Source organism: Platichthys flesus, chromosome 12 (genome assembly GCF_949316205.1).
Source record: "Platichthys flesus chromosome 12, fPlaFle2.1, whole genome shotgun sequence".
Taxonomy (NCBI): Eukaryota; Metazoa; Chordata; class Actinopteri; order Pleuronectiformes; family Pleuronectidae; genus Platichthys; species Platichthys flesus.
Genome location: NC_084956.1, coordinates 12440075 through 12464503, shown reverse-complemented (window position 1 = coordinate 12464503; position 24429 = coordinate 12440075). Strand labels below are relative to the sequence as shown.

Here is a 24429-nt window from a genome sequence, read left to right as displayed (position 1 = left end):
CACAAATTATTGCGCAGACAGAAAGTGGAGATAAGAGAAAGGAAATATCCCCCGACTACGTATGCTTTGAATAAATTGCATTGTGCGCCATGAGGCAATATTCCAAGGCGGCATAATACAACTGTGGAAATTGTTTATTTTCATCCATCCTCCTGCCACCATTCATCCGTGCTCCTGCCAGCGAATACAATGACATTGTTTCTGAGACAGCTGGGAAATGTTCTAGTCATCACCCACAAAATGCACGTCCCTGCCAAAACCCAGTGCACTGAGACCAGAGTGCAAACAGGGAAACAAACAGAGACTTTTTAACGCATGGGTTCAACTGCAAAGTGAACGATGCGTCACCGCAAACATTAACAAGGAAGTTTATCGGATGTAATGTCAACTTTTGCGCGACACCGAGATCGGAGGTTAGCTCAAACCCCGCTGTGTTTGAAGTGAACTTAAATCATTCAAAGATAACTGAAAGGCAACTTTAATATTTTACATGTCAAATACAGATTCCACTCCCTCGACGTTCAGCCCTCGTAAAAAACGACAAAGACTAACGTGTATAAAAAAAAAAAAGGGAATACATAGATCAGGCGTCTTGGAAGAAAGAGTCAAGGTCCTCGGTCATCTCGGCCAAATCCTGGGGGGCGTTCGCCACCGGCTCCGGTGCCGCCGTGGATCCTTTGTTGGCAGAGATCTCCTGTGACCTCTGCGACGTCCCCACCTCTCGCTTTATGTCTTTGCCTCCTCCTAAAACTTTCTGGCTCTCTATGAAGTACTGGTTGGGGTGGTTGAGCGAAAAACTGGCTTCCTCGACCTGTTAGAAAAAAAGAACAGCAGCAATGGCAGGTTAGTGTCTCGCCGACTGATTCAATCTCATGTGCGTTACTTTTTATCTCATGAGCGGAATAGTTTGCTCATTTACATGCAACACCTTAATTCATTATTAACACGGAGAAGCTTCACAGACACATAAGTCACGTCCTAACTTTTCCATCGGAGCACAGTGAAAAGATGAAAAGCCCTTCCAGGAAATAAAATGTCAAAATCACTCAGGATGAGTAAAAACCTCGGACTCAAGTAACAGATGACGTTCAAGCTCTTTCTGTGACATTTGGTCTTTAAACAATTGTTTCATGGTGATGGATTTTTTTATAGTGTAGGAATAAATGTTTCAAATTACTAGGTCATTTGTACACTTTAACTATCAGTGGCATCCAGCTGCTAAATAAAGTTCAGTAAGAAGTTTCACGTTGCTGTTTCTACCTGTTGAACTACGACAGTAACTATAACTATCAATCATTTAAATTAACAACATGACATTATAATCAGTATAAATAATGGCAATTGTCAAAAAAACACTATTGAGTTGTGTGTACAAAGAAAATGGCTTGAACTTCATATGGTTTTTGCTAGAAAAAAATCATATTAAAATCCATTTCCAATAACTTTCCAGGCCTTGATTTTATTTCTCACCTTCAAGGATTAAGCGCTCGAAGAAACTTTGCTCATAAGCCTGTGAATTCAACGTGTACAAATTGTCCTGTGAAGCAGAATAATTCATTTCGCACATGACTGCCGACCACCTCTTTGTTTTGTTTTTGTTTGTTTGCACGGACTGAATGAATGTAAATGAAATGACTATAAACAAACATGACACCTGCATTTTTCATTACAGTCAATAACCTGCCAGCGAGCCGAGGAGCAGCCCACGATTATGAGCTTGTGTTCAAAAAGAAAAGACAGTTGGCTTTTAATGTCTCTTCTGTTTTTACACACAGGAGGATTTATAGTGAGACTGTTATTTATTAGAGAAAGAAATAGAACATTAATCATGTTACAAATAAAAATTTAATACTGATAATAAATAAAACACATTGTTACTCAAGGCGGTGAACTCGGCTTGTGTGGTGAAGGTTAATGAATTATACGTAGATGCTGCGTGACACCTGGATCGCCACCTGGTGGCTGGCTGCAGGATAGGCAACAAATCCTGCCAGCTCCATGTTGGTGATTGGATATTGACAAAGCTAAAAACATTAAATACATTTAACTCAGTGATGGTCTCTGTCATTTTAGGTAGCTCTTATCACCCCGATGTTTGACCAAGTGTTAATTTTTACAGCACTTCTGTTTTTAATTAGTAATTTGATGCTATAAAAACAGGGTGCGACATCATGAGCTAACGTGTGATTGGTTCCGCTCCACGATGGCCAAATGACGTCAACAGTGATGGATTTAGCTGTTTTCATTCATTTTACCTTAATGCATTTGCCACTTCTGGCCTCAGTAGACGCTGTCAGTCAAATGTTACAAACAAATCTGCATTGAGAATGCATGTTTAAAAAAACACACACAAAAAAAGACTTCTACAAGGATACTGCTTTTAGCCAACTACAGTCATGACAGTGAACTCATGATATGAAAACAAAAGTTGAATGATTGATTATTTGATATTTGGGAGTCACCATGTGTGATGTAAGTTTGTCACTGTATTTTCTGGTGATCATACTGAAATTGAGAGGAATAAATTACACTCTTGAAAAGTTTTAACATGGATTTTTTACAAACCGATCCAACGTGTAAAGTGCAATTTGTCAAGTTATATTTAAGGTCAAATTATTTTTGCTCCACACAATATAACTCTGATTGACTTTTTACATTTAAAAATAGCCGCTTCACCTTAGTCCGGATATATCACTCTGTGTTAATGTAGTGAAGAGGATAGATAAAATAAAGAGGGTGCGTTTAACTAATGATCATCATGTGCCAAACTCCCATTAAGGCATTTGTAGTCACATTCAAATTTAGTCTTCTCTTTTTTTTTCAATTATAGATCTCCACTAAAACCAGGACTTTGAGTGTGACTGAAAGGGAAACAGACTCAAGCATCCCAACTTAAACAGATAAATGACACAAGCATCCCCAGGGGACATAATTGACGTGAGCGCTTTAATAAACCAATAACAATAAAGTGGTTGTGACAGGCAGCTAATGATGGATGTGATGGCAGGTCTGGGTCTCTCTCCTGAGCCTTCATGCGTGAGATTTAAGGACAAAACCATTGCCCCCGAAACAGGTAGCCATGGTAACCTCCCACTCCAAATTAAATTTGCACTTACATTGTGCGTCAGCTCGAAGTACTTCTGGCACGCCAGCTGATAATGCATTCCTTTAACCAGGTCCAGGATCTGCAGCAGACGGTAGGGGACAGAGAAAGACAAGTTCAAAAGCAGGTTAGAAAAAGTTGACTGTACTCTCACTTTAAACTGTTACACTGGCACTCAGCATATCGCCAACATTTCAGGATGTCTGGAGTCTTGTAGTCAAAATTGTTTTAATTGGCTTTCAGTCAACTACCTCCACAAACATCCGTCCTAAATCATAAAGACAGCAGCGAACGCATCCCTCAAGAAATCTTTGCAAATGTCATGAGAACTGATCACAGGCTTATTTTGCTAATTTAAATATTCAGGCCCTGAGTCAACTCTTTGTAGCACAACGGTTGGAAACGAATACATCTTCAAGTCTTCTGGTACATATCAGTTTCAGGATTTCCAGTTTTTTTTCCCCCTAAGAGTTTCTCTGAGGCTCAGTAAAGTTGAAGAGAGGGTGTGAAACGCAGGTCACGCTGGGTCACGCAAGACCCTCACGTTCTTGTGGTAAAACCACTGTATTGTTGGCGTGACTGCTCACTCAGGCTGACTTACCTCCTGGAAAATAAATCCAAGGTCTTCAGCTCAAGCTAAGAGAGAGACTGGTTGGAAGAATCTGACTTCGTTATTCCCTATATTCCTGAAGGCTGCCTGCGGCATGATACTGCCGCCAGCACGCTCCAACCACCGTGGCTGCTGTTAGATCGGTGAGAACGCTAATAAAAGGAAAACATTTGCTGTGCTGTGAGTTTTAAATGAGCAAATATCATATTTATGTGATACTTATAACTCGCATACAATTCCTGTGCAGTGCTCTAGAATTGTTCTTAACGAGTAGAGAAACAACATGTAGAGCACCGTCCAGCTACTTCGTCATATTACTGCCTCAACTGGTTTTACATGCCAGGTCCTTTGAACGTTAACATGTTTTTTTAAATTGGACGATTCATATATAAATGAACGTGAAACAGAATATAAAAACCCAAAGTAGAGGGTATAATACTTTATGAGGTGAAGGGGAGGAATCTGGAGGCAGTAATGGCGCCTTAAGGACGGTCTGGTCATTTGAGACGTGTCTGTAGCCAGGATGACACCCACCTGATGAATTCCATTGGGAGACACTTTGTAGACTTGAAGCTTCTGCTTGAGCAGCTCTGGGTCACTGTGACGAAACGGACATCCTTCAAACAGAAAGTCAATTGAAATTAAATTAGGAATTAAGACACCATAACTCTTGTTTCACTGATGGCATCCACAGTGACTCGTCACTTGTTTAAATAGAAAGGCTTGATAATGAAAGCGGAGGGGTGTATCATATGGGTAATGGCTTCTTCCGGCAGCCTTCAACTCACCATGATGGTCGCCTTGGCTGGGTAGGTTTGACAAAATCACCTTCATGCAACTGTAGGGGGTGTAGTCTGCTCGCTTGCCTTCTTTGCCAAACATGTGGCGGATGCCGTAGGCATATTGTTTGTCAAACTACAGATAGAGAGAAGAGAGGGGAGAGAGGATGAGAAGGTATTAGCGAGGATGAGAATGTAAGGGCGACAAGGTTGGGGTGAAAAGAGACATTGTTATACATCATGTCAGATTTGACAGGGTGTTTTCCTCAGTGAAATATAGAGCTATTAGAGAGTAGCTGCTGTAGAGGTGTCGCCACACTCGAGGTGGTTGAAATATGTGAACCCTAATACAGCCATCTTTCCCTCTCAGTGCTTTTGGCCCTTGCCCTGCACAGCGCACACATACTCTATGAAGAGGAGCTGTTGAATAAGATAATTAAAATCCTATATACCAGTGTAATAGAAAACTGATTAACAGGTCCTATTACTTTATTCCTGAAAAGGTGAGAGCTACAGTGAAATGCGTGATGGAAAAGTAATTAAATTTACTCAAGTAGAGTACATGTACTCCACTATATCTCAGAGGAAAGTGTGTTTAACAGGTAAATTTACTAGTTAGAAACAAGCAGTGCATAGTCTGTGCCTCTTGGCACATGAGTTGTTAGCAGTTCCGCTAACGACACTTAAGTAAAGGATCACTATACTTTTACAGTGACCAACACGTCACAATTGTATTAACTGAACATCAACCTAGATTAGTTGCATTCACAAGCTTGCTTAACAGATGTATGTTTAGTTTCTTTAAAGCAGAATAAACAAACATGGAGTATTTACATATATATGCAGCTGTAAGATTATACTTACAAACTAAAGTATTAACAAACTTCTTTCAGTCAGAAAAGTGTCGACCAACGTCAAGGTGCATTACAGCCATCCAATGTGTTGTTGCACTGTTCTACTTTCATTCAATTTATCTATGAACACACAGCGGCCAGGTTTGAATTCAAAGTAACTATGCACGTTCCTGCTTTAATGTATCTGGAAAATCTTTCTATAATCTCCCAACAAGCAAAACATCAAAGTCAAGGACACGAGCGAAGTGTATCGATAATAAACCTTTAAGTGCCAGACCAGACGTCTCCAAAGCCTCACACCATATTCATTCCACTTCAATCCAAACCAAAGAACCCTTCACACATTTTGATGGGGGTCATTCGACAAAAACCTCCTCAGTGAACTGCTTTTATATGTATTGTACCTCGGCGCAACTATTAAAAATGAATTACAGAGACCCTGCCTCTAAAAATCAAACAGTAAAATCCACACAGTGTGCGTCGACGGTGGCAGAACACAATCACCGTGACTGCACCCATCATAACACATTAATGTTGCAATAAAACCCCTGAACTTGCTAATGTGACAAGCTGCAGAGGCACTTTAAAAACCCATAAAATCTTCTTTAAGTACAATAAATCAAATATTAATTATGTAGAGCTTCTAAGGATTTTTAAGAGGCCGCTCTCTGATTTAAGACCCCCCCTAGTCTATTAAAACGAATCTTGGAACTCCACTGACAATGAAGTGTGTTTAATATGTATGTGTGTGAAAAATTGTAATTGGGACATAAAAAGATCCCACGTGGTCTGAAAAGTTTTTAAAAAAAAAGCCTTCAAACTTTCATTCCTCTTAGACGGTGGAAGCCTGAGACCTTTGCCAAAAATGGTGATTACAGATAAAAATATGTATAAATTAACATAACAAAACAGAGACTACTACACATACTTCTAAAGGTCCACCTTAAACATTACAGCCCAAGAGATTTACCAGTTGGCTGATTAAATAAAATAAAAATCAATAAATAAATTGGTTGACATGAGTATCTGCATCATAGATTTACAATATGATATGAAAACATTGACTTCAGGGCATAAATAATTCGGAAATATTGAAGAATATTGCATTTACTTCTGCTCTGTTTTTTATAAAAAAAAAGAACACAAATTTATTCAAAATCCTTGAATTTTCCGTCTGAACAATCCCAAAGTCCTGAGGTACCAGCATAAGGCCGCAGACTAATAACAAGTATTTAAGTTCATCTAAGTATCAGATAGAACTGGATCAAGCTACGCAGGTGCTTCATCGATCTCAGAGTACAAATTAAAGCTTCTTACTTTTGTTTGTCAAGGGGTTTACCAAATTGTTAAATATGTATTGGCTGAAATAACTGTATCTCCAATATAAGTATCAGCCTCAGCCGCCCCAAATTCTGTTAAACTCTATTAATAATTAAAATAATCTACCATAAGATGAACTTGACCTGTTTTTGATATTTGATTTCCTCTCAAAATAATATTAAATTATCTTAACACTGACATTTTTGTAGATTACGAATTGTTTCTCCCCGGATCCCATATTTACTGAATGCAACATAAAATGTTATATATTTTCAGTGTTCGGCAACTGCAGATAATCCTGGATGTTCCCCAATACAGTTGACCTTTATACCGAATGACTTGGAGTAAAAGATTCTCAACACACAGAAGACGCATTAAAAGGCGCAGAGCTGCAGCTCCTCTGGTACACAACTCGGCTCAGCTGCAACATCCCCCCACACTCTAGGACACATTGACAAAAACCTGCGGCAGTGGCGACACAGAGAGAAATAGGACACAATCAAAGGGATTACGTACGTGTGCGTGTGAGCATGTGTGTGCATGTGTGTCAACTTGGCCTCGCTTCTTAGGCTCAGTCCATGGTGACTGGTGTGCCTGTAGCTCCAATCCCCTCTTACATGTAACGCCACTAAAATACTCTTTAATCTGCACCACAGGCCTTTTCACAGCCTAAAAACAATACAAGGTGAAGGAATAATACATACTGCAAGTTCTCATTAGGTTAACAAGTTTGATGCTGCAGAAATGGTGCTTCTTAAATGAATCACCACAAACAAGTATATTCTTAAAGTCTCTAAAACAACAACTGAGACAAATTACACCGATATAAATGTGATAAACCAATAATCACATTATATCTGCATGGTCCTAGTTTCTCAATAGAGGTAAATAGCAGTAGGACAACTTGTTAACATACTCAGTAAATCTAAGAGCACCCCTTTATACTTTTTAGTTATATCAGATAATGATTTATTAAACGTTGCTCAGTTCATTTTAGGCTAATGGCTATTCTATCTCTTGGATCATTGTCTAGGACTTTCTGAAACAAAGAAGGAACAAAAGGATCCATCCATCATTATCTTTACTGCTTATCCGATGAGGGTCAAGGAGTCCAGAGGGTCCCAGCTGACACCGTGGACAGGTCGCACAGACACAAACAACCCTTCACTCTGACATTTACATCTACAATCACTTTAGTGTCTCCAATCAACCTGACTCCAATCTGTAGGAGGAAGCTGGAGTACTCTGAGAAAGCCTACACACGGGGAGAACATGCAAACTCACGGATAAACCCGAACCGGGATTTGAACTGGGATCTTTTTTGCTGTGCTAAATTAACACAGTGTACATTTGTAACCAAACTTAAAGATCTGTTAATGTAAAGTGTCATCTAATGAATCTCCTCTGCGGCTGCTAAAGACCCCAGAGGAAAGCAAACCTATAATGTGAAAAACGGTGTCAGTTAGTGGAAATTAATTAACCTGAAGTTAACATCTGTAAAGCAAGCAGTTCAGAGCGGCCCGACCCAGAGGCAAAACAGCACGACTGAAACGTGGTACACTAAGACACTCTTCAGAATGGATGGGCTAACTTCCGTGGAAAGAAAAATGGATACATCAAGATGATTTCATCAATTTTCTCTCTCCCCCTAGTCTAATATTACACTGCTTCTTCCTCCAGGCCTCCCTTTCGGCATCGCTGCCTCCCATCTTTTTTCTCTGTGCCAGTCGCATACTAATGAGCTGGCTTTGTGCAGCCTGCCACAAAGTGCAGTCCCTGACACAACACATACATCACTGGGAGAGCTGCGATCTGGTCAGCACCAATTCTGCTGCCTTTGCCGTGGAACACGAGCCGGGGCTGTGTGCAGAGCCCCATCACCCCTTCTCTGGCAGCCTGTATGTGGGAACCGTGCCGTCTCAGAAATGTGGCAGTGAGGAGGCAGTGCACTGTAGCTGCCATGAGGTTCTTCCCGAGGACACACGGACGCTACCTTACATCAAATCAACGTTTGGCCATTATGTTATTCTAACGACAAAAGAGAGAGGACATTGTAATCGGTCGAATGAAAATATTTTATTTCATATATATAAATAAATAAAGTAGAACGCTAGTCAACAGAGTGTTTAAATCTGCCAAGGCCCAATAGCCCCATCTTGCAATGTTAAAGAAAGTGAAAAAAAATCCTAGAAAATATGGTTCCTTTCTTGGCCAACTATTGCACCATTTTTCATCCGTTTAGTTTTTGAGATTGGGTATTTTCAGGGTGGTATGTCCGTAAGCATACTGCTGACACAAAGAAAAACTAAACATAAATATATAAAGACACAGACTGAATTACAGCTTTAGGGGGAGTGGAACAAAAAATATAACCTCCCCTACTTCTAGCATATTTAGCTGCAAGCTACACCATTTACATTTTGTATCAAATTATTTCTTATTAGCAACAATTAACAACAATTAACCAGCAGGATACTGATTTTTACAGTTATAAAAAGAAAAGTATTAATATTAACCAGCATAACTTGAAATTCGATTGACATGATTAATGTTTCAGACACAGTTTAGTTTTTTTAACTTTTCTATGTAGATTTCCCACATAGACCTATGCAGCACTTCAGATTTGTGCTCATTCAACTGATGTCGGTGCTGTATAAATTATGGTCACTTCTGCTGCTTACCAGTAAAACATTATGTAACTGTTTTCTCTATTTCTATGAATCTGCTCATTTCCGCTCAAAGAAGAGATGTCTCAGTTTCAAATAGCTGAAAACATGAAAGTCTGTGTGTGTCTGTGAAGTCTTGGCAGATTTATTATTGTATGTCTATATACCTACTGAAAGAACTGCAGTCAGGAAACAAAGTCTATATTCCCACAACATGCAGATTGAAACATAACAGATGGTCCAGAATGCAGCTTCTGGTCTTCAATCAGCCTAAAAGGGCACGTCACTCCGCTGCTCATCGACCTCTGCTGACGACCCACGGCCGCCAAAATCCAATTCAAGTCACTATAAAGCTTGCATGCAGAGCGACTCACAGGTCTGCACTAACCTACTTGAACTCAGGGTTTGTGCTCCCTCTCGGCCACTCTCATTCCAGACTGTTCCAGTCTGTGGTTCCCCTCCTCACACTGGAACACCCTAACTAGTCTAACAAGCACCTCTTGTACTTTTTTTTACTGCATTTCTTTAGCTGGTCTCTTGCACTTTGTCTTGTTGAACTGGGAAGAGAGCAGACTATCTGCAGGTGACTTGAACTGAATCCTAACCATATGATCGACTATATTAATACAAGTCATCGTTACGAAGAACACTGCAGGGATCAAGGCTCATTCTCACACACACACTGCTTTGCCAGACTGCTCTACTCTGTTTCTATTTCAACTCGGAGCAATTAAAGAACTCTTGGCACCGTGCATGCTGTTAATACAGCATCTATTCACGAGATTAAGCAATGGAAGTTTGTTTAATCAGAGGAGGTCAGAGGGTGAGACACACATGGACAGCATTTATTTTACTTATATAATTTTACTAGATACACATTATTAGAGAAACAGATCCAAGGCTCACATGACTGTTGAGACATGTGTCTTATACTGTGTCGCAGTGCAAACAGATGGTGCTGCTTTTTATTTCAAACTGTCAAGTGGGTTTGCAACAAACAATAATTTGTATTACCAGTCATTTCCTCGATGAATCATTTCTATCAACACAAGAGAAAAATGCACAGCTCAAATTCCTGAAGCTCATTGTGTCATCAATGTAGTTCAGACTACAAACTAAAATAGCTGAAATTTGCTATAACAATTTTTTTTATAGGCAAAGGCCAACAATTATCACCCTGAGGAACCCGATACCCTTAAGTGTTTGGAAATCTTGTTTAATTGACTCAAAGCTCAAATATCAAATATCAAAATATGTGCTGATTTATTTACTGTTGATCAGTGAGTCAATTCATCGATCAATATTTGTAGCTCTGCGGTTGAGTACCCAGCCGGGGCTGAGCAGCAAACACTCCCATGCGGCACAATGGTCTCATGAAGCAAATTATGCGGATACTAGAATTGTAAAAAGGTTCATAATTGTTTTGATAATTCATTTTATGTGTCACAGAAATGATAATGAAGCTACAAATATCTGACCTCATTCATTTTGAAGTTTAGCTTTGAATGATTCAGGACAACATTATTATCTTCTTTGGTTTGCATTCAGAAAGAAACTTGGAGAACGAAGTCATGGTCATGCTGCAGGCATTGACTCAACCATGATTAAAAATCCATCAATTCCAGCAGTAGTTTTTACTACGATATACTACGGCGCAGAATAAAGTCAACTCTCTAGAACTGAAATTTAATTTTCATGTTTCATGGATAATAGCTAAAAACTAATTCTCAGATGGCTGTGTGTGGGTTTGGAGGATTACGGAAAATAACAACTGAAAAACCACAGGGACGTCTGACTCCATCACGTCTCCTTTCTAAAACAGGCACGCCGAGGTGAGGCGTGCAGGGATGTTCTGATGCTCTCCGGTGTATAGAGTCGTATCTGTAAATCGATGTGGAGCGAGCAATTATCTATTTAACAAGCAAGTTATTTTCTCGACAGTCAACCAGGGACGACATGAACATGTGCAAGGGCAGACTTTAAACAATGTGCTCGAGCCGAGCTAAGGGCAGACACACTTCGTAACAACATATCTGCAACACACTGTGAAATAAGGACCTGTGTGATGAAACGGAGCCTAATGCTGTAGCTGCAAATGAGAACGGCAAACAACACTTTCATGTCAGAACTATTAAATGTAAATGTCGCTCTGGCTCGTCTGGAATACATTAATATGAAAGCATTACAACAAGAACAAACAGTAGGAATGTTCCGTTCCAATAGGTGGCGTCTCCCTGTCACTATTCACATTCCGAGGAGTGGTTCTCACCATTAAGAACTATTTAAATGTCTTTACTGTGGAGCTCTTCTATTGAGACACACAAAAACTGAACCTATGACCACTTCAGTTTTCATTAACCTCATTACAGTACAGTGTTCCACTAATGAAAGCTTATTTTTTATCAATACAGCTATGATGAGGTAATTTCATCACCAATAGAACAACAGCAATGCTTCAAGTGTGGAACAGCACTCAGAAAAAACGGCATGTAAACATTAATGATAACGCCTACAGAACGAAGCTACCTTGTTTTTATGCGCTGAACATTTTAATACATTTTCTGGAGGGGCAGGATGTGACAATCCAAATGTTCAAGTCCGTGGCTGCGGCCATCTTTCAGAACTTTTCCGGCCAGACATGATCTGACCCAGTGAAACCATGTGACAATACGGTGGGAATATGGATGCAAAACTGAAAAAAAACACAAAGAATACAAACATCTCTGGATGAAAACGAGGTGCAACACACGCAGAAGCCGCCGGCAAAGATGTCCACTTGGAAAGAATATAGCTCCTTTCTCCACTCCAAAAAACACCCACTAACATCTGCCTTATGTCCTTAACGGGAATGGATAAATCTGCATTCACTCCTGGGTCAAATTACTCTGCAGCAAACAGGTTTTAATCGGTCACGGGCACAGCTCTGATAAGCAGCGATTGAAACGAGACACTCAGGTGAATGTGATAATTTTGCATGACAGCGAGTTTGAGTGACGTTGAACATGATGCATTTTTTAAGAGGCTTGCATTTACCTGCTAAATTTGTTGAAAACCGGTATAAGAGATTTAGCCAATAAGCACAGTTGCTGGTGTTGATGTGCTGTGGACCACAACATGTGATATCCACAGCAGAATGCACAAGTCATGTCCTGCCTCCTGCATGCTCTACACAGCCGTCAACACTGTGTCCAAGACATTTTCATGATTTTGCTAAAGCATCTGAAACGAACACTGGTTTGTTCTTTGTATGTGAATTCTTTGAAAACAAGTTGATATTTTCCACATTACCTTGTCTGCATCCACTTTGCCTCTGATGAACTCCGACCTCCAGAACTGCAGCGCCTGCTCCAGCGAGAGGCCGATGCCTTTGAGGAAGAGGCCGTACTGCATACGGCCTCCATGACGCAGGTGGTGGTTCTCTTTCAGGGCCTGGTGGAGCTGCCTCTTACACAGCGGGAAAGACTTCACTGAAAGCTACAGGAAGACAACACGCAAATAATGAACGACAATAATTCATCAGTGTAAATATCTGATTTGACTCTGTAGACAACATGTTAGACATAATGTGAACAGGTGGATTAAAACTAACGTGGCACTAAATACACATTCTGCTCATTCCTCGCTGTGGCCATGACAGTTACTATACAAACCTCATATCTCCCGTTTCCCACCACACATTCCCAGGCACAATGGAACCCTGAACTTGACATTTCAAGAATAAATGGTCGCAACTCACTGAATCTATTTGATCCAAGGAGATTTTGCCGACATTCTTCTGGATGCTGTAATCCTGTCCCACATAGGCATGACTGGAATGAGAAAAAATAAGAATTATATCCGATCTACGACAAATAAAGACCAAATACTAAATTAAGATTTGAAATGAATGAAAAATTGTGTCTTTTTGATAGGAAATCAGGTACCGACCAAACAGGACACAGCTCAAAATAATGGCGCTAATGCAATTTATTAAGAAAAAGTGAATTCAAGCCCTGTAACCTCCTGCTAAACAACTTGAAACAGCTAATCTGCTATCAATTCATTTGAATTGTGGCAGTGCCTCACATTACATAGTGTCCCCCCCCCACCACCAGAGATTATAGGCCTGCCCACTGATCTCAACAACCTCCCCAACTAATCCCCCTCAACAATCAGGCAATACGACTTCTTCCACCCCTATATTCTTCTTCTTGCTTTTATCTAATGTAAGATAAAAGCAAGAAGCTCTGAGTCATTCTTCTCTGCTATTGAGACTGACGTCCATAGAAGTCTGCTGGTGTTCAATGCAAACGTGCACTGTGGCTGAAACACATTATCTTTGAATTGTGATCACGTTTAAGGATTTGACATTAAAGTATCTACAAGAGGTGAGGCCTCAGTATTACACCGGGGTCACACGGCTCTGTGGTTTGGTAAAACATTTAACTTTATGTACACTTCTGTTGTTCTTATCTCTGCCAAGGATGTTGTGACCAGTTTTGTTTGAAGAACTATTGAATGGATTTTCAATGAAACTTGGACAGATGAGCCAAGAAAGAACCCATTAAATTTAGGATTGGATCTGGTCAAATGATTGTTCAGCCTCTACACAGAGTGCCATTCTTGTTGTTTGATTCAATTTGAAATATTGCAGCGGTGGTCTGATAAAACTGAACGCAGGTTTAGAGCAGAGCTACGACCAGGAGATCGGCTTGTGTTGCGTTTTTTGGGAAAACGCAACCCTCCAACCCATCATGAAAAGTGACACCTTTTACTGCACCAGTCCTGCCTTGTGTAAATGCTCCTGCAGTGTTACCACATCACAGCCACTGATCACAGTCTAATAATGCTCACATTATGACGCCGAGCAGGTTTCATACTGAGATCTGATTCGTCTAGAGCCCGACTGAGGTGGGTTTTTGGAGGGCCAATACCAATATTAGGGATTACAAATTCCAATACTATATATATATATTTATATGTATATATATTTTATAAAATTATGTAAAACCAGTATATCCAACTAATGTAACTGCGGCTTGAATATTTTACAGTTTAGCCACAGTATTGACAAAGGCGAATGAAGTCTATTGTAAAACTTGGTGGCATTGGGACACATTCAATTTTGAGAACTTTGAATAAACAGGTGCCCAACAAACAAGCGGCGATACAATACAGCTGATGACAAATTGTAAAAGACATGACACATGTTGCACAGTCCTAAGTACTTCCAGTACTGAGCAACTCCCTTAACTTCTGGACTTGTCTACAGTGGCAGATCAAGTGGATTCAGACCAGCCACAACCCCCCCTCCCCCAGCACTTCTCCATGCTGAAAAACAATTACACTACATCTCTTTCTCAAAAGCATTGAGGCAAAAAGAAAAGAAAGAAAAGAAAACCGGAACAAAGTGATTAATCCTGCTGCTTACCTGAGATGGTTAAGGAGAGGTTGAAGCCGTTCATCAGAATGCACCGCTGGTAGCGAGCGGGCTGTCAGCTGCAGAGACAAGCATTGCGTGAGTGAAGGTAAACACATGTCGGTCAAAGGAATGGAACCTATTATAATATATCTAAATAAACTATAAGCCTACCCTTGCAGGTCAAGTGTTAGAAAAACAAGGTAATTCATTTCAACAAAAATAAATAAGAAACAAGAGCATGGCTTAAGACTGTTGAGTGAAACTTCAGGAATCACAATCAGGTTATAAAACTCAGAGGTTTTCTTTGGAACCACATTATCCAAATTGACAATTATTACAATTATTGATCAGTAAATAAACTCCTGACATTTGGTTTACAATCGGCTTGATGTGAAGTTTTTCAGACTGCAATTTTAAAACTCGAAAACTCGAAGTTAACAGATGGATGCACCTCCCACGCAGATCAAAACCTTTACTTGGGATAATTGCTTTATAAAATACAATAAATTAATAATATATATATATATATATATATATATATACACACAACAAGATCTCAATAGACTATGGTCTCAAGTCAAAGTCCCTCATCCAAATACACAAAGAAACCTCTTGATAAACTATATTCTATCTGTTAAAATTAACATCAAACCAATAGCTGAAGCCATGTACAGAAACAGCCTTCAATTTCATGCCTTTTTAATGACACATTTTTGTAATGTCCAATCGCTGTACCCAGTGGAGGAGAATACCCATTATAGTAACACAAACAGTCGTAATGGCAGAGTTACAAGAAAAATTGTTTTGCAGCATTGTTTCGTTCCAACAGTTAGTGGTCCGGATAATTACCAGGAAATAGAAGTATGGCTGAACTGGGCCAAGTTATTCTTTTTATTAGTTTTTTCTTTTCTAATCCTCTCTGCCTGCAATCCTGTAGAGGGGCACATGTGTTTCGGTTAAAGTAAATCAAGGACATTTGCCCATTATTCCAGCTTAAGCACAGACACAAACTCACGCTCGAGACTACACAAAGAGCAGAGGACAATTTAATTCACTATTTGGAGACTGGTGTGTGTTTTGCAGCCTGTGCAGTTTTACCAGAGTAGAAACCCATGGGGATTTTCCACCTAACTTGCCCAGTGGTGTTTTTCTTTCTGACGAGTTCTTCAGTTTGCCAATAGGCATTTTAGATCAGTGGCCAGGCAGATTCCTCTTTGTCATAAACACAGGCATTACCTCCAAACCCACGGATTGAAAGTGACTACTCAGTAAAATACAAGGGATGGAGAACAGAACACTAGCTCAGAACAAAGACACAACCTTTGTTCAATCTGCCAAAGGATTTTCTATGCACAGAGCGACAAACCGCCAGCTCCAAGGTAGACGCACACAGCTGCTTTGGAATGAGGAGGACACTGGGTTTGATGTCATTAAGAAACACTGTCACGACACCAACACTATATGAAATATACTTGCACTTCTATGAAAGCAATATGCAGCAGGTTAAATACTGCCATATATTCTGTGGGTAGTGATACACAAACTGCATATTAACAAACGAGTATAGTACAGCTCCTCCTCCCCGGCTCCAGGTACCAGAATGCAAATACTCTTAATTCTTGACCAATGTGTTTGTCCTGTCCAAACAATGTCCCTCAAAATGTAGCTCTTCTCTTTTATCATTAGTACCATGATAATCACACACTTATTGTTGCCTGCTTCCAACAATAGACTTTGTATATAGAGATGGGCAAAAGGACAGCTCACCAAAAGTGAAGCCAAACCCCTGCTGGTTGGCTACGGTCTAGATTAGAAACCCTGCCTCCTTCATGTTAGTGAATAGGACACTGACCAAACAACAATGTCAAAGTAAACATTAAATACCCTTTTCTCAAAGATGGTTCCTGTCATTTCAGGTAGTTCTGAGCCCAATGATGTTTGTTCAAGCTCGTTTCTAGTATGTTTGGTTGTAACTAGTAATTTGATTATATAAAACATTGTTCGAACAGGTGTATCGGAAGGACCTGTCATTCGTCTGTATATTCAGTCCAACATCTCTTCATTGTGTCCTCCCTGTGGTTGTTTACAACCTGTATAGCACATTTCTGGCATCATCTAAAAAAAATAGACAGTCTGTTCACGAACCGTACCATGCTACTTCCTTTGGTTGCTGGTCATGCTTCAGCCCTCTCCCCACTCAGGACCTCTCACCACAAAGGAACTGAACCTTGCTTGTCTCCTCACATATTTTATGAAGAATGCTTCTGGTTTCCAAAACAACATGTCTCAGATCCCCCAGGGCATTACATGCGGTGCACATTCTGCCTATTCCACAATTTCACCCGACAACTTCCCCAGCCCGTTAAAAAAACATCATGCCTGCAGGAACAATAAGCACTTCCACACTAGCTGTCCCTGGTCTTCCCTCCAGACATTTTATGTCATATGTGCACACTTGTTCTCCTCATCTGAACCCTGCATTCCTCCAGTTTTCCTCAGGGCACACAAGGGGACAACCACAATCACAATTTGATAATGTTAGGCCTGATGCGACCAGGCTTACTATATACACAAAATAGATTTACATAACATCGATGAACAGGAACATTTTAACTACTCTTAAATAATATGTAAAGTGAAGCTGTTGTAGTGTGTCAGAATGGGGTTGATTAAAATCTATGATCCTGTTATTCTATTTTTAAAAAGGTCAGAGTTGTATTGAATAGCCTTAATTTACCAGCCGTGACAGCTTGGCTGGTACAGACTCACACTTGAGTTTCAACTATAACCCTTTGCAAATGAAGGCAACGTTTGAAGCTTGGTGTAATTCTCCCCATAATTACAGAGTAATAATGTTGTAATAATGTTGTTATAAATAGTACTCATTGGTCGAAAAATCCACATGTTCCCAGATGTCGTGGCTGTTGTGCGATGCAATCAAAAAATGGTCCCTATTGTTACATATTCATTTGGGTTGTCATATTCATTCAAATTTTGAAGTCAAGAGGAGCATCACAAACAGTAGTTTACCTCATGATCCAGCTGGGGGCGCTCACCGATCAATAAAGTTAGTTAATTTGTTCTTATATGAAAATGGAGGATGCAGAGTCGACACCAAAGGATCTGAGTGTTTTGTGTTCTAAACCATAAACAGCAAAGTGACAAACAAAGATAAAGGCTGTCTACAGCCCTATTTTACATATATACATGAAGGTAAATGTTTGCTGTATGTTTAAACCATGACCTGTCACGTTGCACACAAGTCTACATTCTCATTCATCTGTGGTCCTCCTGCAATGTTACATAAGACGTTAACACATACTGCGAGAGCTTTGGAAATCCTGGTGCGGAAATCATTGAGAACAATGGCGACGATGTCCTGGTGAGGGATGTACGCGTAGCCGGCTTTCAGGTACACTCTCCTCATTCGCACTAGATCCAGCGCATCTTGAAATGGAACCTTTTAAAACAACAAGGGTGGGGGGGGGGGGGGGTAAAATGTTCAAAAAGACATTCATTTGAATATTCCCTTTACATGAATGAGTGTCAGGATGTTAATACCAACCCTCTGCCATTTTTTATTTTTAGCTGCTTCTAATTCAATCCGAGAATTTACACTTATTCACGTGATGTTGAATAACGAGAGTGCAATGATTTACATTCCCTCGGCGAAGAGACTGTCAAGCAACACGTAAATGTAAATTCAGAGTCAAGCAGCAGGCCATGACATTTCCCCCTTTTCCTTTTCATTCTGTGAAAAGACAAACTGTAGACTTAAATCTATTCAGCCGTGAAAGGTTATGACGGTGATCTGTCAATCAGGCACTTATTCTTCACTCACAGTATTCATAGTGATTTAACAGATTCTTCCGCTATTTGAACATTAAGTGACTCAACAGTATTATGTCAAAACATTTCTTAAGAAGTAATAATATATATATATATATATATATTCTGATGTATTTTTGAGTGTAGGAGTTCTCCAGTGAGTTGATTTAAATGGCCTGAGGGAGAAATGCAACAGTTATAAATTAATTTATTTCATATAATAATTTTCTGACTCTATCTGACAAAACATTGGCCCGGGAGGAGGAAGAGTTGAAGGGAAAAAGATGGAACCAAGCAGAAATGTCTGTGTTTTACTTCAGTGCAATTAATACATTATTTTTAAGAGTTCACAGTTCACTACCCAGCTTCACTGGTACTCTTGGGCAGGTTTGAATTAGAGAGAATGGGTGACACTAATGAGAAAGCTCTTGTAATTATTCTGAGCCTAGCACTGGACCAAAGCCAGAAGAGGATTTATATAACATGTTTTGTCCCTTTTTTTCCAAGAGGATAAACGTTTTTTTTTCCCTGAAAATTCTGACCAACCTATTTTACACTTCAAGTCATAAAGGAAAATTGGAACGCCTGTGATGTGAGTTGCTGATAGTGACCGGGGTTATTCTATCAAATTAATGGTTAAAATTATCGAAACATCTCTGAATAGGATCAAAGAACATTACATTTGGAACATTAATCCAAATAATCAAACATGAGTGCTTTTTTTGTGATCAAGACGTAGGACAGTGAATAGAATAATTCCTCGCAGATAATTGCAATCGTGGGGATGATTTTAACATGACAACTGTTGTTTATATATTTAAGTTGTACCATCCAGATCAGACAGCGTATTGTTCGTGGTGCTATCGTCCACAGGGCTGGTTTCAGCTCTTTGCATTTACCTCATGGAAACTAAAGCGATAAGAAAACATAGAACAACATCGTCTGACAAGAGTAACTCACTTTGTAGAAGTCCTGTTCCTCAACAGTGATCCCACTGACGGCATAGCTGGAGTTGATGAGTTTCTCCTGCAGAGTCTTCTTCTCCTCGACACTAATCTGAAAAGACATTGATGAGGATGATGAATTTCAGTGAAAAGGCAGAACTGTGTCACTGTGAACATGATGAAGGTCGAGGCTCAAGGAAACCAAACGTCATTTATCACATGAAGGAACTGTATAGAGATAAAATAAACACCACTACTACACTTATATTCTTTATATATCATATGTTCATCTCTTAAATATATATATTTTTAACTTTAAAACTTTAAAATCAACATTTAAGAAAACATGTAACATTCAGGGTCCTGTTACTGTGATCAAACAGCTCCATCTAGTGAAGAAACATTGCAATAACACTATGTTGTGACTGGAGGAAACTACACACTCAGTACTTCAGTTGGAGCTATAATACACAATATCTTTCACTGAAACATGTAAAAGTGTTTCCCATTTAACCCACAGGCAACAAAAGAGACAGGTGTCTTTCAAAATGTACTCTCTTGTGGCTACTTTTTAAATCAATGTAGAAACATTAAATCACGGAAAATAAACTTACTCTGTCATATTGCAGATTATTCCTGTGCATAAATTCCAGCTTTTGTTTTGCAATCAGCTCATTGAAGCGGTAGCGGAAAAGATCTACTTCCTGCTGTATGAACCAGCGCCTGAGATCTTCCCTTCAAGATGACAGGGAAAATAATAACACTTGGTTTAGTTGCATTTGAATGATATCCACGACAACAGACACCATAATAATAATAATAATGGCAGACTTTACTTACGTTTGGCAATAGGCGAGCCTGAGAATGAAGTGGGAGATATGATCCTTTCTCCGTTTCTCATATTCACTTAGTCCAATCTGGGGTTTTCTGTCATCCTTGATAGATTAATACAAGTATCAGTAAAGTGATAGTAAGTCTTTTATTTGGCTATAGTTCATCTCTCAACTTCCTCTAAGATTGAGTGAATACTGAATCTCAATCTTAGAGGAAGCTAAGAAGTAAGATTCCCACAAGCAGAGAGGGTTAATTTAAACAAAAGAAATTTAATTCAGAAAAAAGTTAATTTGATACTTTAATTTGATGTGCAGCTTTGATTTCTCAGAATCCAGTAACAACTAGGACTGGCCTTTGAAAGAGAATATAATATTTTCAAAGAGCATTTTCTGAATTCTTCTCTGTTCAAGACTGTGTCATATCATCACAGGTTGTATTTACAGTAATGTTTAAAAGCTATGAACATTAAACAAATTTTACTATAATTTTTTGTGATTCAGTTTCATAATAGTGTTTTGATATGGGTGTTTTTCTCCATCTGTAATAGGTTCAAATTGTTTCCTCCATATAATTAATATAGCACATGTATAAATCAGATCATGCCTTTAATATTTGCAATAACACTAATTATGACATCTCACAAAACACACATTTTCTAGCTTTAAAAGTTTAACATAAATTTGCAGTTAACTCTTTACAAAGCACGTGCCATCCCTAACTTACTGCTCTAACACTATAGATGCGAAATCCCAGTATACCCCATCTAAATGAGCTGGTAAATGACAAAGAGAAATCCCTGTATGATCGTGATAAAGCTACACAATAACAGTTTATAAAAGCTGCACAGCAGAGATGTGCTATCATATTAGATATACTCACAATCTCTGGTCTGTAAGGAAAGTTCAGGTTTTTAGACTCATTGTCCAGTTTCTTTTTGTAGTCCTCAGACACCTTCAAGTAGCTCACTCCCAAATTCTCAATGGTCTTCAACACTGCAGTGCAATGAAAAGCACGTCATTTTTTTTAACATGTTAAAAATAGATGACAAAATCTGAGAAAACAGTGCTTATAGTAAATTTCCTTATTTGCACTGGTCTTACATTTCAGTCGGTCCACAGCAAATGTCTCAAATTCCGAGAGGGAGATGTTTTCAAGGGGAGGCTGCCCGTAGAACTGCAGAGGATGACCATAGAGCTCCGCCTGAGGGCTGGCGATGAACTTCTTTCTTCTGCTAGGGAACTCCATGGTGACTGAGGGGAAAGGAAAGTAAGTTTAGCTTGTACTGTAGCAGATAATAGGCCAAACACAGGAGAGGCAGATCAGTGTAAGTTTCAATACAAGTACAAATTAAACAGTGAATTGAATAACTAATTGGTCGATTGACTGAAAAAAGGTGGTAATTTGGTGGTAACTATTTTCATGATCAATTACTTCTTTAAGTTCCTTTTCAACTAAAAGCTACCAAAATAAAAAGTTTTCTTGGTTTTCTTGGTCATGTATGAGAGGAGAACTTAACATATTTGGGTTTTGAACTGCTGATTGGAAAAAAGAAGATGATGTGACGGGCATATTTTCATAATTATTTGAAGACCAAAAAATAAATAGAAAAAATAATCAACAGATCATTACATAAAGAACATTAAGAGTAGCCCAAAATTAAAGTTCGTAAAAATTAAAGAAGCTGCAGAACTCTTACAATGCCTTATCTGAGTCCATCTTGTTATTACTAGGATCTTTAGGGAATAAAACATGGTGTACTGGAGAAGAATGATCTGTCTTTTATTTCTTAATTCTTCTCATTTATTGGGTTTTCGTGGTTCATATAAACAATGGAAACGATCATACAGAACTTGAAGTGGAAGCTAAATCTCTCTGGGCCTTCTGTAAGATTCGTTGTATCAGAAAGACACAAATGAAAACAAAGTACAGTGCACATATGGACCAACAGAATAAAAGGACTTATATTTTATCAGACTTGTGTCGAGTTATATTTGTATACTCTGTGATACTAGGCTGACACTGTTAACAGGTGATCACTGGTGTGATATGCCAAAGACAGCTGTGACCAAATCAAAACACATTCAAACTGTGCAGAGGCAGCAATAACTAATCCTATTACAAATTGATTCATGCAACAGATAAACCACAGTCCACAAGACGAACTTTCATAGCATTATATATTAATATAAAAATAAACTTTGATTAGGTAGCACTTTTCTTAACAATGATACAATGGGCTTCACAAGGAAGAAACATTTGAATAAAAGAATCGAATATGATCAGAGAAATAGAGAAATAAAAACAAAAAATAATGGTATAATTAGTAATATTCAGTGTAAATAAGAGCCAATGTTGTATGAAAATATTCATACACAATCCTGTCGGGATCCTGTGTATGATTGTGTACTAGAAAGCTGATCCTTGTCTAAACTGTGCTATTATAAAGTTGATAATACATCCGTCTAGCTGGGTGTCTATGAAGTCCCAGTGGATCAGGAGCAGCAGCATTCAGACTCTACTTAGTAACACAGACGAAAGTTCACAAAGTTGAGTCCTCCACACTGAACAGGTCGAGCTAAGTCCGACAACAACACACAGGCAGAGCAGCTCCTCCAGCACAGAGGAGGATGTTAGCTAACCCTCAGCGAGCCGTCCCGAAAAGTGACTTAAAGACGAGCCGGCTCGAAAACTAACGAAGCAACGTATCAAACAAACAAGCAGCACGATAGTTGATGTGTAATATGATGGTTATATTACCGGTTAGTCGCTGTCTGAGGTCACTCCCGCCAAACACAGTGCGCTGTTCAACGAACGCGGGTAAAACGGTGACGTATATCGTCAGCCCCCGGAAGAGGAAACTCTTGCCGTACGTGTGGACGCTCGTTTAGTTGTCTCGAGTGTGCCGCCCATAGATGCAGCCGAGCACCTCCCGCAGATGGTGGCCTCCGGGGAACAAATCCAATGGGGTTGTCTCGCTTTTTTCTGAAAGAGGTGAAGCAGGCGTGTGTCTGGAGAAGATCACATTCAAATGAAGTCGTGGTATAAATAACATAAGTCAGCGTGGGCATATACTGTGGGCACATATTGGCAATAGCTGAAAATAACTACATTCCTTACCTAAGTAAGTTGTTTTAAATCCATTCTTCATAAAAGTTGTCATCAGATGATGTTGAAACTAAAGTAAAGAAATATTGATTAACATGTATGACCATATGTGCTGTTCAACTTGAGTGCATCAGACAGAGTTGTATTTATAACAGTCTTTTGCTATTTGATGGGAGCAATATGTCATTTATTTGATCAGCGAATGTAAACTGGAAGGTTTTGGAGCCAAGGTTGGAAACTACTTGGTTATCTCTAACAATATTTTAAAGCATGTTAAATCATCCAGTATCTAAAATCCCCAAAATATAAAAGTAACTTTTAAGTAAGGCTTTCAGATATATGTTTTAAAGTAGAAAATAATTTCTCTGAAGTGTGTATCGAAAGCAGCATATAGAATGACTAGGACACACTCACACGATAATTTGTGCATCTTCTTAAAGTGCTTAGTTCTGCAAGGCAGTCAGCAGGCGCTATGGCCTCGTCAGCAGAGCGTGATTCTTCGATATAAGGACCAGAGTTCAATCCCTAAATTTTCCATCTTCATGCCGTCAATATGCTGAACTCTTAAAATTGGTAGGATTTCAATCACCTATTAATTGCAAAATATCTTACAATATGTAAATACAAGTTAAAAAAAATCCTGCGCAATTAAAAGAGAGAGTCAAACTGTTGAGAGTGAATAAGTATATTAATGTCACCTGTGACCTATGACATCACTGCCTTATAACGGGGATGTTACCTCCCTCTTTCTCTCACCTGACTCTCACGGAGAGCAGTACGTTGTAAACACCTCTTCAATCATAGATATATATATATATATATATATATATATATATATATATATATATATATATATATATATATATATAAAGGCTTTATATATATCTATGTCTGCAATAACCAACGCCACTAGATAGATGGCTAAAGAAGCGCACGTCTGTTCATCAGTTAGATTATTATTATTCCGCTGTGCAGGTAGGCAGAT

At 39.1% G+C, this 24429-nt stretch overlaps 1 protein-coding gene across 1 annotated transcript; it reads right to left on the bottom strand.

Annotated features, from left to right (window-relative positions):
• Nucleotides 1–462: 462 nt before the first annotated feature.
• On the bottom strand, nt 463–23208 carry prim2 (DNA primase subunit 2). Its single transcript, XM_062401723.1, has 14 exons — nt 23097–23208; nt 21440–21589; nt 21219–21331; nt 20346–20440; nt 20120–20240; nt 19522–19617; nt 18056–18193; nt 14743–14810; nt 13069–13141; nt 12621–12806; nt 4502–4628; nt 4248–4330; nt 3117–3185; nt 463–811 (listed from the first exon to the last, which is right to left on the bottom strand). Exons 2-14 carry the CDS (start codon nt 21582–21584, stop codon nt 584–586), a joined length of 1542 nt encoding a protein of 513 aa, XP_062257707.1. The 5' UTR covers nt 21585–21589; nt 23097–23208; the 3' UTR covers nt 463–583.
• Between the last annotated feature and the right edge of the window lie 1221 nt (nt 23209–24429).

Bases quoted from the DNA above. Each gene is read 5' to 3' on its own strand.
- prim2 (XM_062401723.1), bottom strand. From the start codon at position 21,584: ATGGAGTTCCCTAGCAGAAGAAAGAAGTTCATCGCCAGCCCTCAGGCG. The intron at 20,241-20,345 runs GTAAGTAAAGTC...GTCATCTTGAAG, and splicing joins AGGCTCGCCTATTGCCAAAC to GGAAGATCTCAGGCGCTGGT. The intron at 3,186-4,247 runs GTGGGTGTCATC...CGTCTGCTGCAG, and splicing joins CTCCCAATGGAATTCATCAG to ATCCTGGACCTGGTTAAAGG.